The sequence below is a fragment of the Littorina saxatilis genome, linkage group LG9, assembly GCF_037325665.1.
Source record: "Littorina saxatilis isolate snail1 linkage group LG9, US_GU_Lsax_2.0, whole genome shotgun sequence".
In the NCBI taxonomy this organism is placed as follows: Eukaryota; Metazoa; Mollusca; class Gastropoda; order Littorinimorpha; family Littorinidae; genus Littorina; species Littorina saxatilis.
The window spans coordinates 3,245,791-3,259,801 of record NC_090253.1 but is presented as its reverse complement, the minus strand read 5'-3'; the positions used below and the strand labels follow the sequence as shown (position 1 = coordinate 3,259,801).

The 14,011-nt window shown below is 41.6% G+C and overlaps 1 protein-coding gene across 1 annotated transcript in view; it reads left to right on the top strand.

Moving 5' to 3' along the window:
* The first annotated feature begins 1,318 nt into the window (after positions 1-1,318).
* LOC138975079 (nitric oxide synthase-like) overlaps positions 1,319-14,011 on the top strand; it is a 115,365-nt gene continuing 102,672 nt past the window's right edge. The window contains exons 1-2 of the mRNA XM_070347730.1: positions 1,319-2,192; positions 3,358-4,482. Coding sequence (XP_070203831.1) covers positions 2,028-2,192; positions 3,358-4,482 — 1,290 coding nt within the window. The 5' untranslated portion in view covers positions 1,319-2,027. The remainder of the gene's footprint in view (positions 2,193-3,357; positions 4,483-14,011) is intronic.

The following is a 14,011-nucleotide window of genomic DNA, read 5'->3' as shown; positions in this document are numbered from 1 at the left end:
AAGTAGCCTGGCTCTTCTTATGTACCGGAAATGAAGACTCGTTTGCAGACGACATTTAGAGAAAACTTGACGTGCACGATAGGAGGTGGACACGATATCACGCATACATGTGACTGAAGGTCGGAATGGACGGTCTTTTGCATTCCAGTGACCGTTGTTGTTGGTTGCCGTGTTGCCTTGGTGATAGTTACATACGTGCAGAGAACTTTGAATGAGATGCAAAGTATACGATTGTAGGCCTAATCGTTTTTTTCTTTCTTGGAGTGTCTTCGTGCTTGACTGTTGTTGAATAGGATTTGACATTATAGGAGACAAAAATAGGTTGATTGAGAAGTTACGATCAGTGAATGAGTAAATAAGGCGTCTGATTTTCTTTCAAAAAAGACTTTTAAAGGCTTTTTAGACCATTTCTGTATAAACCACACCAACACCAAGACTGTCATTATCATCATCATAATGATCTTAATCAGGCCTGACAGTAGCAGCAGCAGCAGCGCCGTCATCACCATCATCATCACCACCACCATCATCATCATCATCATCATCATCATCATCATCATCATCATCATCATCATCATCATCTTTGTTGTTATTTCCTGTTCAACACAACTGCTGTTCACATCATTTCGTTTGACCTCTGACGTACCTCTCCAGATTTGAACTGATGTTTTCTTGTTGTTGTTTTCTGGTCCTATTGCTTCTAACATCTTACATTGATTCAAAATGTCTGCTCTTTGTTTGTTTGTTTGTTTGTTTTTCGTTTTTGTTTTTTGGATTTGTTTGTTTGTTTGTTTGTTTGTTTGTTTGTTTGTTTATTTGTGTGTTTGTTTGGTCTACAATTGGGGACAGTTTTGCTTTTTGTTTCCATTTCAGCGATGATTTTCTTACTTTGAGCTTGACGTGTCTGCACAAAACTCACCCAACGCCATTCTTATTGTGACCTGTATGTTCTGGCTTGTGTGCAGAATTGACCTGAGCGCCACCGGCTGGCAGGAAAGACAACCCAACGAGCAGGCAGGGAGACAACCCATTCAAAGGGCGGTAATTCCTACCATTGGCCCTTCGATCACGACTTAGCCAACACAAACGGATTGGTGTCAATGCACAGTACACCGCTTTGCAGCACGTGCACATTACCGTGAAAAATACATCTGCCTCTGTGCTCTGTGCAAGTTTTGGGCCTGTCCCCAGCTTCAGGTTAAAATCAAAACGAAAAGGCTATCATTTTGACGTGCGATATAATACTGATGTCTGGACTAGCTTTGTTGTGATCACGGATATCTTCTGTAACCACCCTCCTGAGGCAAAACAATATTTGCCTTTGTGTGTGTTTGTGTTTTGGGATAGGGAGAAAAAAAGAACGAAACGAGACTTACAGTGAGGAGATTAGCTTGTGTGCAGTCATATCGGAACTAACCTGATTGTCTGTTTGTAAGGGGCTTGACATTTTGAAGCGTCTCTCTTCGACTTCGAAGTAGGGTAAGGTTTTGCATGTCGAGACCATCATTCCATCGTTAGTATGTTGGACTCGGATACCCAGATGTGTTGTTGGACGCATGTGCGGCATTTTCTCTGGCGAAATAACAATGCAGTGTCCACTTAATAACTCCGCTGAGTTGGTGACAATTGTGTGAAGTTTCACCGACAACTGTGTGCGCCCTTGTTGAACAACTTGTGTGTTTCTTGTGTGGATTTTTTGTGAACAGTGAAAGTAAAATCCGGTGTGATTTTTCGTCGGAGACGTTGTGAAATCTGTGTATAGTTTGTGTTTAAGATCATTCCACTAGGATTTGTTCTGTGCTCAAACAGGTGTCAGTAACCTTGTCACTTTGTTCTTCTTTAGAAAGTTTGAACAGGTCTAAACATTTTTCAACCGATTTTGGGCAAAACAAGTGGATACCATAACTTCGACAATTTCTTGGAAATAGTAAATCAACCTTGTTGGAAACTTTGCAAGACTCACATTAAACATCTTCCCTGTGAATAATTACATATACAAATAAAAATTAAAAAAACGAGCATTCAAAATGCTGACGTCCACAGAAGCCCTGCCAAACACCATCCGCGTGAAACTGATCAAGCAGAAACATGGCGGCCTGGGCTTTCTGGTCAAGCAACGGACACAGAAACCGTTGGTGGAGGTCGCTGACCTCGTCGCGGCGGGTATTGCAGAGGAAAGTGGACTTGTACAGGTCAGTGGCCACATTTGTTTTGCGAAAATTAGATTTTTTGTTATTATTATTATTTTTTTTTTGGGGGGGGGGGGGGGGGGGTTGTTTTGGCTTTATTAATTTTTTTATATTTTTTACTTGAGGAAATTGGATTTGTTCAAGTAAATGGTACACGTGTTTTTGGACAATCTTGATTTGGTTTTATTTTTATTTTGTTGTGTTGTTTGAAAGACATTGTATATTTTATTATTAGTTTTTTGTGTGTGTGGCTCCATTAATAATTTTTTTTGCTTGGATTTATTCAAGTAAAACGAACAAATGTTTGTTCGTTTTTTGGATAGAACAAAATTACTTCTGTTTTGTTTTTTTCTTGCTGAGGAGAGAGTAATCCTGCGAAAGTCAGCAACATAAATAGTTATTTCAGTTTATTGTATTTTGTTTTTATCAGAGAGCGCACTTGAACAGCTAAACGTAGTATTTATTTAATTATTTGTCTATTTATTTACTCTTTCATTGATTTAATGGTTCATGATTCACATTGTCTAGTCTGCTATGTTATTGTAAAATTTTAATGACTTTTGTTATTGTATTTGTGTGTTGTTTCTGTATTGTGATCAATGCGATCGCGTGCCTTGGTTGCAGCAAACACACAGCCGCACTTGCGTGTACATTTGCTGTGTCATCCGTGATCTCAAGCCAGCGTACAAAACACATGCAGAAAAACACATTGACATACAGATAGACAAGCACACACACGCCCACGCACAAACACACATGTACACACACACAGACACACACGCACGCAAGCACGCAATCAAGCGCGTGCACACACACACACACTCACACACACACACACACACACACACACACACACACACACACAAACACACACACGTACACACACGTAGGTACATACACACACGCAGGTACACACACACACACAAACATACACACATGTACACACACGTAGGTACACACACACGCACATACACACACACCCACACACACACACACACACAGAGACCTTTTTATTTTTCTTCACCTCTTCTTTTACTTGTTTTGTTGTTGTTTGTTGTTGTTGTTGTTGTTGTTTCTGCTGCTGCTGTTGCTGTTGCTGCAGTTTTTGTTGTTAATATTTTTAAATCTTAAATCTTAATCAAGCCCACCTTTCTTTGTGTCAACCCAGGTGGGAGACATCATCCTGCGCCTCAACGACATCATCCTGGCCGAGATGAGCTACGGGAGCGCCGTGGAGGTCCTCAAGGCCGTCCCGATAGGCGCCCCGGTCGTGCTTCTCCTGCGCGGCCCCGAGGGCTACACCACCCACCTCGAGACCACCTTCCTGGAGAACGGGCTGCCCAAGACCATCAGGGTCACCAAGCCCATCCAGGAGTCCATCATGGGCAGGATCAGGAGGACTTTCACTTCCAGCAACGAGGCGTCGTCCCCTGTGAAGACCCTCAAGAAGATCTGCAAAGGGAACGACACTACCGACGGTAGCGGCAGCCCCGGCAGCAAGAGAGGAGGGGGCGCCAAGGAAAACGGCTCGGCCACGAATATTAACGGCGGGGCAGACAGAGTGGAGGTAGAGGTCGGGGATTACATTGACGGCGAGGTCGTCGTGCGGGTGGATTCCGGCAACACGGGTAGCGCGGATTCCGGGTACGCGGATTCCGGTGTGACCCTGATCAACGGGGACGGTACATACGAGGAGAGCGTGGTGGCTGTCAGTCAGAGGACGAGCAGCGAGACCGTGCTGGACAATGGTGCAAGGGGCTCCCCCAAGATCGTCCTGACGTCGCCCAAAGTTCCGCAGAACGGACCATCCAACTCCTCCAACGGGCCACGGTCCGGCAGCGGTTACACGCGCAAGGCCATCGAGATCGTCCAAGACAGCGACGAGATCACTGTCGTTGTTAAGGGCGACGTGAGGATTCAGAGCGAGATGGACAACTACGCCCCGGACACCCCCAAACGCTTCATCATCTCCAGCAAGCACGCGCCCAATCCCACATCCTCCACTGCCTCCCAGACCTGTCCGGAACACCAATCGCCGGACAAGACTAACGGTCAACTACTACCCAAAGACAAAGGCTCCCAGGACAACCACGCGGATGTGGATGTTTCGGACACGGAGGAGGGTAAGGACAGAAACCTGGGAACTCCGAAGAAGATATGCGGCAGCCCGACCACCGGTTGGAGGAGCTCGGACAGCAGAGGGTCCATGGTCAGTCCCAAGAAGTTCGTCGAGCTGCACAATCTGATAGACGAGAAGACGTCGGCGGACGTTCTGCATCAGAAGATTAATGAGGTACGGGAGGGATGTGTGATGGTTTTGTGAGTGTAGTGATGTGTGTTGTGTTTGTCGGGGCGGAGGCGGGGGAAAAGGCACGTGTGTGCGTGTGTGTGTGTCTGTGTGTGTACTTGCGTGCGTGCATCTTCTCTCTCTCTCTCTCTCTCTCTCTCTCTCTCTCTCTCTCTCTCTCTCTCTCTCTCTCTCTCTCTCTCTCTCTCTCTCTCTCTCTCTCTCTCCACCTTATTGAGCTTTAGTATGGAGCTATTAGCTAAGCATACGGGTCCAGTCTATCAGGTTCAAAGCTACCCTTATATGGCCTGGGAACACAGCGTACCTGCTCCAAACTCCATAGTGTATGGAAGAGTTCAGCGTTACGTTCTCTGATTGGCTTATCTTTTTTACATGTGCGTTACGTTCTTTGATTGGCTTATCGTTTGCTAGGCCACCATGTTGTAAAACAACTCGGTTCGAAAAGTAAAAAGCATGTATCTAAGGCCTAAAAAAAAAAATAGGTGTGGTTACGGTAACCCGACCTACCCTATTTTTAGGGGCCGATCCTATCACTTTTTATTACATTTGTCCAAAAAAAAAAAAAAAACCAGTGCAAAAAACGCAATGAAAGCGAAAGCGCCCGAGTCGCACACTTATTTCTCTGTCAAGTAGGTTTAATTTGTACACATTAGAAAAAAAAGTAAAAAAAAAAAAAAGTGATTGCCTACCTACCTACCCTATTGTTTTGGGCTATGTTACCGTAACCACACCTTTTTTTTTGGCCTAAAGTTTGTCAACAAATAGTAAAATCAAAAAATAACACAGAACGTTTTATTATCACTTTCTTAGATGATCTGGGTACATAGCTTTGTTTGAATCTCTACTTGCAATAAAGACGTTTCGTTTCGCTTGCCATGGGGATTTGACCTTGACCTTTCAGCGTCCCTGCCGGAAGCTTCGGCAAAATCTCTGGAACTGGATCAACTCATAGCTTCGCCATAATGGTCAATAAACACTGCGTCTATGGCGTGTGTTCGAGCGACTCTAGGTATGCACATCGCCCAGACATGCAAGGAGGAAAGTTTCTTTATTTCCCCCAGCCCAGGAAAGGGCTAGAAAGGTGTAAAAGGTGTGAAAGGTGGATGAAACTGTGCGGACGACCGACCGAAGGGAAACGAAAATTCACCGTCGATTCTGTTACCAAAGTCTTTGGTAAAGACTCGTACATCCGATCCCTACAACCGCTTCATCTCTAGAAAGGGAACTTTTTATTAAGCATAAAAAACGGCAGGCTCCAAAGAAAAGATCACTGCCGGCCCATCAACAACTTATGAAGAAGGCAAGAACAGCTCTGCCTGCAAGATCGCCCACTATTTACAGGTAAGAGAACGCCGCTGACTGTTTTTATTTTTGATGACTTTCCGGCTGAGAAGGAAAATATGTGTTCTCGAACTGCATTCTGCTGTGTGTGTGTGTGTGTGTGTGTGTGTGTGTGTGTGTGTGTGTGTGTGTGTGTGTGTGTGTGTGTGTCTGTTTGTGTGTCTCTGTGAGTGTGACTGTGTGTGTGACTGTGTGTGTGACTGTGTGTGTTTGTTCACGAGTCGGTGTGTTTATGTCGAGATCTGTGTCTGTATAACTGTATTACAAAAAATTGCTTTTATGTGGTAATATGACAGATAATGAAACTTAAAGGTAGGCTTGGGGATAATTATTTGACTGATAAGTAAGTATGCAATTGCAGTTAGTTAATCAATTTTGTTTAAATCAGGCGTGCAATAACTGAATAAGATGTACCCAATGTTACTGCTAGTGTTACTATTACTATTAGGCTTGGTCAGTTTGATGCAGTGTCCTATCATGTACAGAACTGAGAGGTATTAAGCTGAACATGAGCTGAAATCTTCTGATTTATGTTTTTGCATTACCTGGTTAGTTATCATACATGTTTTGTAGCTGAATTTGTTGTGGTAGTGTCATTTCTTATTTGTATAGATCTCATACTCATTGACTCATAGTCATACATGTATGTATGTGCAGAAACTTTGGACCTGGCTGAAGCAGAGACTGTGAGTGAGATTGAAGAGACTACACAAATTCTGAATGGTAAGCAAAATGAATTAAAAAACCCAAGAAGTGTAGGTTATTGGAACGTTTCATTATTGACAAAACAAAATGTCGACCCAGTGGTCTTTTAAGTAGGCACAGACAAACACTTATGATACAACTAATGAATTGCAAAATGAAGAGTTGTTTTGTTTATTTGGTGTCTGGTCATAAACTACTGTGTGAACAAAACTCAACAATACATATAGTTATACTGATAACAAAGTGACAGTAAGAGGTATTTTCTTTGTTTTGCTTTCCCAATGATTGTTTCAGAGAGATCACCCAAGAAAGAAAATTCTCAAGTGAGAGATACTGGGCCACAGACTCCAACCTTGCTGCGGTATGCTTTGACGAAAGAGCGAGACCTCCAGAAGCAGACTATGGTTACTATGGGAACCCAGACAAGCGTGACAGGTGAGTTTTTCTTTAAAAAAAAAGCTCAGTTAATTTCAAGAAATTCACATGGAATGTTTTATTCAGTATGAAGTTCTACGTACACGCCTTACTTAGTGGGCATACTGAGCAGCGAAAGACAGCAGGAGTTCCGTATGCAATTTGAATACAGTATGGATGAACCAGACAGTGGATGCTCATTTTAAGTATATCATGTACCAGAAACATACTATGCTGTGACGGCTTTCCCAAGTAAAACTGAAATTAATTTTTTTTGATGAGTGAGAGTCTGTGTTTTTATTGCAGTTTTGAAGAAAGGGGTGGTGTTTGCTGCATTGTCAGATGATGACTTGAATGGTGGCGTTAAACAGCTGCGGAGGAACCTGCTCAAGAAGAGCGTATTTGAAAGTGACAAAAAGTGCAAATACCGGTGAGAAAAGACTTACATATCTTCTTATTTATATTTTGTGGGTGTGAAAGATCTGTAAAAAGATTTATAGCTGTACATTAAAAAAACAGACGCCCGCTTCTAACTGAAATGTAGCTACTAAGCAAGTGACTGACAGCACTCTTCTTCAACTTTATAATTTTTTTCAAACATTATAATATCCTTATTTACTCTTTTACACATCAATTTGTCATTTTGCTTTTAATCAGGTTTGACTCTGGCTTCCTGGAAAGTGCAATAACTCTCATTGCGGTTCATTCATTAATTTTTTTGATAGAGCATGTAAACTTGTCCTTCATTCATGACAGCCTATTTGGTGAGTAGTGTATGTTATATGATAACCTTGCATAATAAGCTAGTGTAGAATACAAGTGTGAGACGTGCGGCTCACCGCCACTTGTAGAACCCCGTGACTCAGGTTATTTTGAAGTTTCATGATGTACATTTTGGGACTAGCACTAGCAGTAGCTTCTTCTTATTCTAGTTTCCACCCGCCCTCATCTTTTTGAAGATTCTGGTGTACTTGGAGTTAGCTGCAGCAATACGTGGAGGGGGGGGGGGCTGAGTAGGGTTTTGGGAGTGGGAAGAGGGGGGGGGGGGGGGGTAGGATCCGATCGGAGAGGGCAGGGGGCAGGGGGGGGGTTGGGGGTGAGAAGATGGGGGGGGGGGGGGGGTGTCTAAATCAGGGTCTTCACTCTTGAATGCATCCACGAGGCTGATGTTACTGCCTGTGGTGGGAGGGCGTTCCACTCGTCAATGGTGCGAGGGAAGAGGGGCTGGGAGTTGGTAGGCCTCAGTGTGTGAAGAGCGCTTTGATCTAGTGGGGGGGGGGGGGGGGGGGGGAGCTGTGGGCCGGTTTCATGGCGGAGTTGATGGTAATTTCGCCGTTGTGGTATTTATAGAAGATATGAAGGAAGTATGTCAGCCAAAATAAACTTCAATAGAAATGTTTCTCCACAAATGTTAAGATGTACAATTATGTAGAGAGAGAGAAGCATGTCAAGATCTTGCAACTGAAGCTGATTTGTAATGTAATTCGGTCGATTTTACCCCCAATTTCGTAAACGCACCGTGACTGAGTGGTTACGCCCCTTCAAGATCGTGGGCATTCAAGAACGATTTTGTGTTGAAACAAATTTCACAGTCAAAATTCGATTTCTCATCAGAATTAGACTCCCAAGTCCAAGGGTGGAATGCATGGTCCAAATTTGGATTAGCAGCATTTGGAGGGGAGGGGTAATAGTCAGTTTCTGTGTCTGACCGTGACTGTCAGATAAACAAAAAGCCCGCTTACGATCTACTCCAGTCCTACCTATAGAGCGGCAGCGCTGTGTGCCATTTTGGGGTTGAGGGGGTGAGGCCTGAGAAGAAAACAAGTCGCGTAAGGCGAAAATACAATATTTAGTCAAGTAGCTGTCGAACTCACAGAATGAAACTGAACGCAACGCAACGCAGCAAGACCGTATACTCGTAGCATCGTCACTCCACCGCCCGTGGCAAAGGCAGTGCACGTGGAATTGACAAGAAGAGCGGGGTATTCGTTGCGCTGAGAAGGATAGCACGCTTTTCTGTACCTCTCTTTGTTTTAACTTTCTGAGCGTGTTTTTAATCCAAACATATCATATCTATATATTTTTGGAATCAGGAACCGACAAGGAATAAGATGAAAGTGTTTTTAAATTGATTTCGAAAAAAAAAAATTGATAATAATTTTTATATATTTAATTTTCAGAGCTTGTTTTTAATCCGAATATAACATATTTATATGTTTTTGGAATCAGCAAATGATGGAAAATAAGATAAACGTAAATTTGGATCGTTTTATAAATTTTTATTTTTTTTTACAATTTTCAGATATTTAATGACCAAAGTCATTAATTGATTTTTAAGCCACCAAGCTGAAATGCAATACCGAACCCCGGGCTTTGTCGAAGAGTACTTGACCAAAATTTCAACCAATTTGGTTGAAAAATGAGGGCGTGACAGTGCCGCCTCAACTTTCACGAAAAGCCGGATGTGACGTCATCAAAGACATTTATCAAAAAAATGAAAAAAAACGTCTGAGGATATCATACCCAGGAACTCTCATGTCAAATTTCATAAAGATCGGTCCAGTAGTTTAGTCTGAATCGCTCTACACACACACACACACACACAGACACACACACGCACACACATACACCATACCCTCGTTTCGATTCCCCCTCGATGTTAAAATATTTAGTCAAAACTTGACTAAATATAAAAAAAGAGGAGTTGATGGTGTAACCTTCCTCTAAAAATGGATTGTTTTGAAAGAACGAACAAAGCTCAAAATAGAGAATACCTGTTACTACATGGCTTGGCGTGTCCTACCATTTTAAGCAGTTTGTTGTCTTTTTATATTTAGTCAAGTTTTGACTAAATATTTTAACATCGAGGGGGAATCGAAACGAGGGTCGTGGTGTATGTGTGTGTGTGTGTGTGTGTGTGTGTGTGTGTGTGTGTGTGTGTGTGTGTGTGTGTGTGTCTGTCTGTGTGTGTGTGTAGAGCGATTCAGACTAAACTACTGGACCGATCTTTATGAAATTTGACATGAGAGTTCCTGGGTATGAAATCCCCGAACCTTTTTTTTCATTTTTTTGATAAATGTCTTTGATGACGTCATATCCGGCTTTTCGTGAAAGTTGAGGCGGCACTGTCACGCCCTCATTTTTCAACCAAATTGGTTGAAATTTTGGTCAAGTAATCTTCGACGAAGCCCGGGGTTCGGTATTGCATTTCAGCTTGGTGGCTTAAAAATTAATTAATGACTTTGGTCATTAAAAATCTGAAAATTGTAAAAAAAATTAAAAATTTATAAAACGATCCAAATTTACGTTTATCTTATTCTCCATCATTTGCTGATTCCAAAAACATATAAATATGTTATATTCGGATTAAAAACAAGCTCTGAAAATTAAATATATAAAAATTATTATCAAAATTAAATTGTCCAAATCAATTTAAAAACACTTTCATCTTATTCCTTGTCGGTTCCTGATTCCAAAAACATATAGATATGATATGTTTGGATTAAAAACACGCTCAGAAAGTTAAAACAAAGAGAGGTACAGAAAAGCGTGCTATCCTTCTTAGCGCAACTACTACCCCGCTCTTCTTGTCAATTTCACTGCCTTTGCCATGAGCGGTGGCCTGACGATGCTACGATTTTCGCCTTACGCGACTTGTTAAATATTGAACTGCCAGTGAAAGCAAAGAGACTTCACTTTAGAAAGCATAGCGAGACGTGTGGGTTCTTAAAATCCTTGCAGACGAAGCAATGAGCACAAAAGTGTTCCCGCAATGACCTTTGTCTCAGTGAGTGGGTGACTCAGCATTATAAGCAGTGAAAAATTAGTTTCATGCAAGACTTTTTTTGACGCGACCTCATTCACAAGAACTGGGGTTAAAACAATAATGTATCGATTGATCACTGGACTTCCCTTCTTTGAGCCATTTGACGCCAGAAGCCGACAAAACTTCATATTTAGGCGGCCAGCCGAGACTACAAAATAGTGCATGTTTGTGTGCGTTCAATCATAAAAACTAAAAGGAATTCTAACCAGAATCGATTGATACATAAATGTTATTTGTATTTTTGACCAAAATATGAAATTTTACACAGATCTTGACAGTCATTGTTCACCTCGACCGCTAGCGCGTTCTCGGAGGAACACTGACTGTCTTGATCTGTGTAAAATGTCATATTTTGGTCAAAAATACAAATAATGCTATTGCACTGAACGACCCTCGCGCAAGTTCTCAAAAGCGTGGTTACCCCTTGCACATCCGGTCGACAGGTACGTGTGCATTTTGGAATGTCAAGGACGACAGAAAGTAGAGCCAGCTATGATGTATTTCGTGCACCCTTATTTATCCACTATTTTATGTGTTATAAGAGTGCAATGGTTACATCATAGATGTAACAAGAGAACAATGGAAATTACAAGAAATATACCTTGAGTACATTTACAGAGACAAAGAAGGGAGGTCATTGGATAGCTATACACCATTCCTGCAACATTTTATTAACTATGATATGCATACTTTCAAAAGAAGAGAGCAAATACATATTTAGCAAACACTGTGCCCCAACAATTTTTCGGTTTTGTGTGTGAGTGTGTTACATTAACCATACCAGCTACCTAGATATGGTAATAATATTGTTTAGGTTTTGTGTGTGAGTGTGTTACATTAACCATACCAGCTACCTAGATATGGTAATAATATTGTTTAGGTTTTGTGTGTGAGTGTGTTACATTAACCATACCAGCTACCTAGATGTGGTCATAATATTGTTTAGGTTTTGTGTGTGAGTGTGTTACATTAACCATACCAGCTACCTAGATATGGTAATAATATTGTTTAGGTTTTGTGTGTGAGTGTGTTACATTAACCATACCAGCTACCTAGATATGGTAATAATATTGTTTAGGTTTTGTGTGTGAGTGTGTTACATTAACCATACCAGCTACCTAGATATGGTAATAATATTGTTTAGGTTTTGTGTGTGAGTGTGTTACATTAACCATACCAGCTACCTAGATATGGTAATAATATTGTTTAGGTTTTGTGTTCCTAGGTTGAAGGTTACCCAGCAGCATGATGGACAGACTTTTGGCCGATACCTCAAACCATGGGGATCTGCCTGGAAGTTCTGTGATACTCTGACCTGATACCTCAAACCATGGGAATCTGCCTGGAAGTTCTGTGATACTATGACCTGATACCTCAAACCATGGGAATCTGTCTGGAAGTTCTGTGATACTCTGACCTGATACCTCAAACCATGGGGATCTGCCTGGAAGTTCTGTGATACTCTGACCTGATACCTCAAACCATGGGGATCTGCCTGGAAGTTCTGTGATACTCTGACCTGTGTGGAGGAGTACCAGATCCCTCCCCAGGACATCCTCATGAAAATGCAGGATGTCTTCCTCCGTGATGATGGGAGGAACGTTTTGTACACATGTTAGTTGTAGCAGACTGTTAGTACCAGACTCCCCGATGAGTGAAGATACTACACAAGAAACATGCCACATTTATTTTGAAAATGCGCTTACCGTCGACCTTGGTGGTTAACACTCTGCACAGTCAATCTGTCGAAGCTCGATGAAGGTTTCGAATCGCAAATAACTCAGAGCACGTACAGTCCTTTCTCCGAGTTTAAATGAGGTCTGTATGAAAGATCATCACTTTTTAGCTTAACGCTACACTGGAATTTACCAACAGAAATTAAAACAAGAGTTTTGTGACGAAAGCGCGACACACTTGAGACAGCCCACACAAAACTAGATCTGACACAAAACCTGACCACACAGTTACGCCTATCCAAATGCGCGTTGCAAAATGTGCGTTTTGAATCTTCTTTTTTATCTGGCGGTACTGACAATATCGTTATTGAAACAATCCCAGTGCACTAAGGGATTTATAGAGCAAATCTCGAAAATAATTATTGAACTCAGCGCTATGCGCTTCGTTCAATAATGAATTTTCTCGATTTGCTCTATAAATCCCTTAGTGCACTGGGATGTCTCAATAACTTAAATAATAATATTAGTAATAATAATAATAATAATAATAATAATAATAATGTCCATAATTATATAACACTTTCTACCCCACCTATGTTCACCAAGTTTGTTTTAGCCGAGACCAGCTGTGCTGCAGCAGGTCACTCAGAATTGTAGTAACTGTGTAGTAACTGTGTAGCAACACGATGGAATGCAGGCCTTAAAGGTTTAATAAAGGTTTTTTTTCTGTGTATTCACATGACTAACCTCAGCTTAACTGGTTTGTACGACAATGTAAATGAAATTTTTGCTGCTGCCGAAGCATTGATCTAGCAAGTCTGTGAAAGTCTCTCATCGTCTCTCTGACCCCCCCTCCCCACCCGCCTCCCCCGGAATCTCCCCTTTAATGCAGTCCTTCCCGTCCTCTGTCACATCCTCTAATTCTTTTGCTGCATTTTTCCTCTTTTGTGTGTGTGTGTAAAAATTGTATCTTGTCTGTCTTGCGTTCTCATAAGTGTATAAGTGATTCTATGACCTTGACATAAGGTGAAATAGCAATTCCTATCTAGATGTACATATTTATAACCACACTTAATAATATAAGCTTGGCTTGTGTGGCCACAAATGTTTATATCGTATATACATGTCACCCTGTATTTCATTAATAAAATCTTGTTTAAACCAATGCAAGCCTTAGATTGAAGTTACAGGAAGCGACTGAAGTGACTGTGTGTACGGATATATCCGTACTAGGTCAGATAGAGCCATATGAGTGGGTACGGATATATCCGTACCTGGGAGACAAAGAGATAAGTAGGTGTACATTTCATTCAATATGATCTTCATTACTGCTTTTTTCTCTGTCAGGCCGTAGTGAGCTCCCAAGTAAAATGTATGGGGTTCCTTTTTACAGTCTTAATTTACAACTTTTTAAATCAAAAATTATGTTCATGTTTAAGCATTTGTACATTTTATTCCATATTAGAGAGTCAGAGAGGGAGAAAGACAGATAGAAAAAGACAGAGAGACAGACAGACAGAGAGATACACAACATGCATGTTCTAGCCCTAGG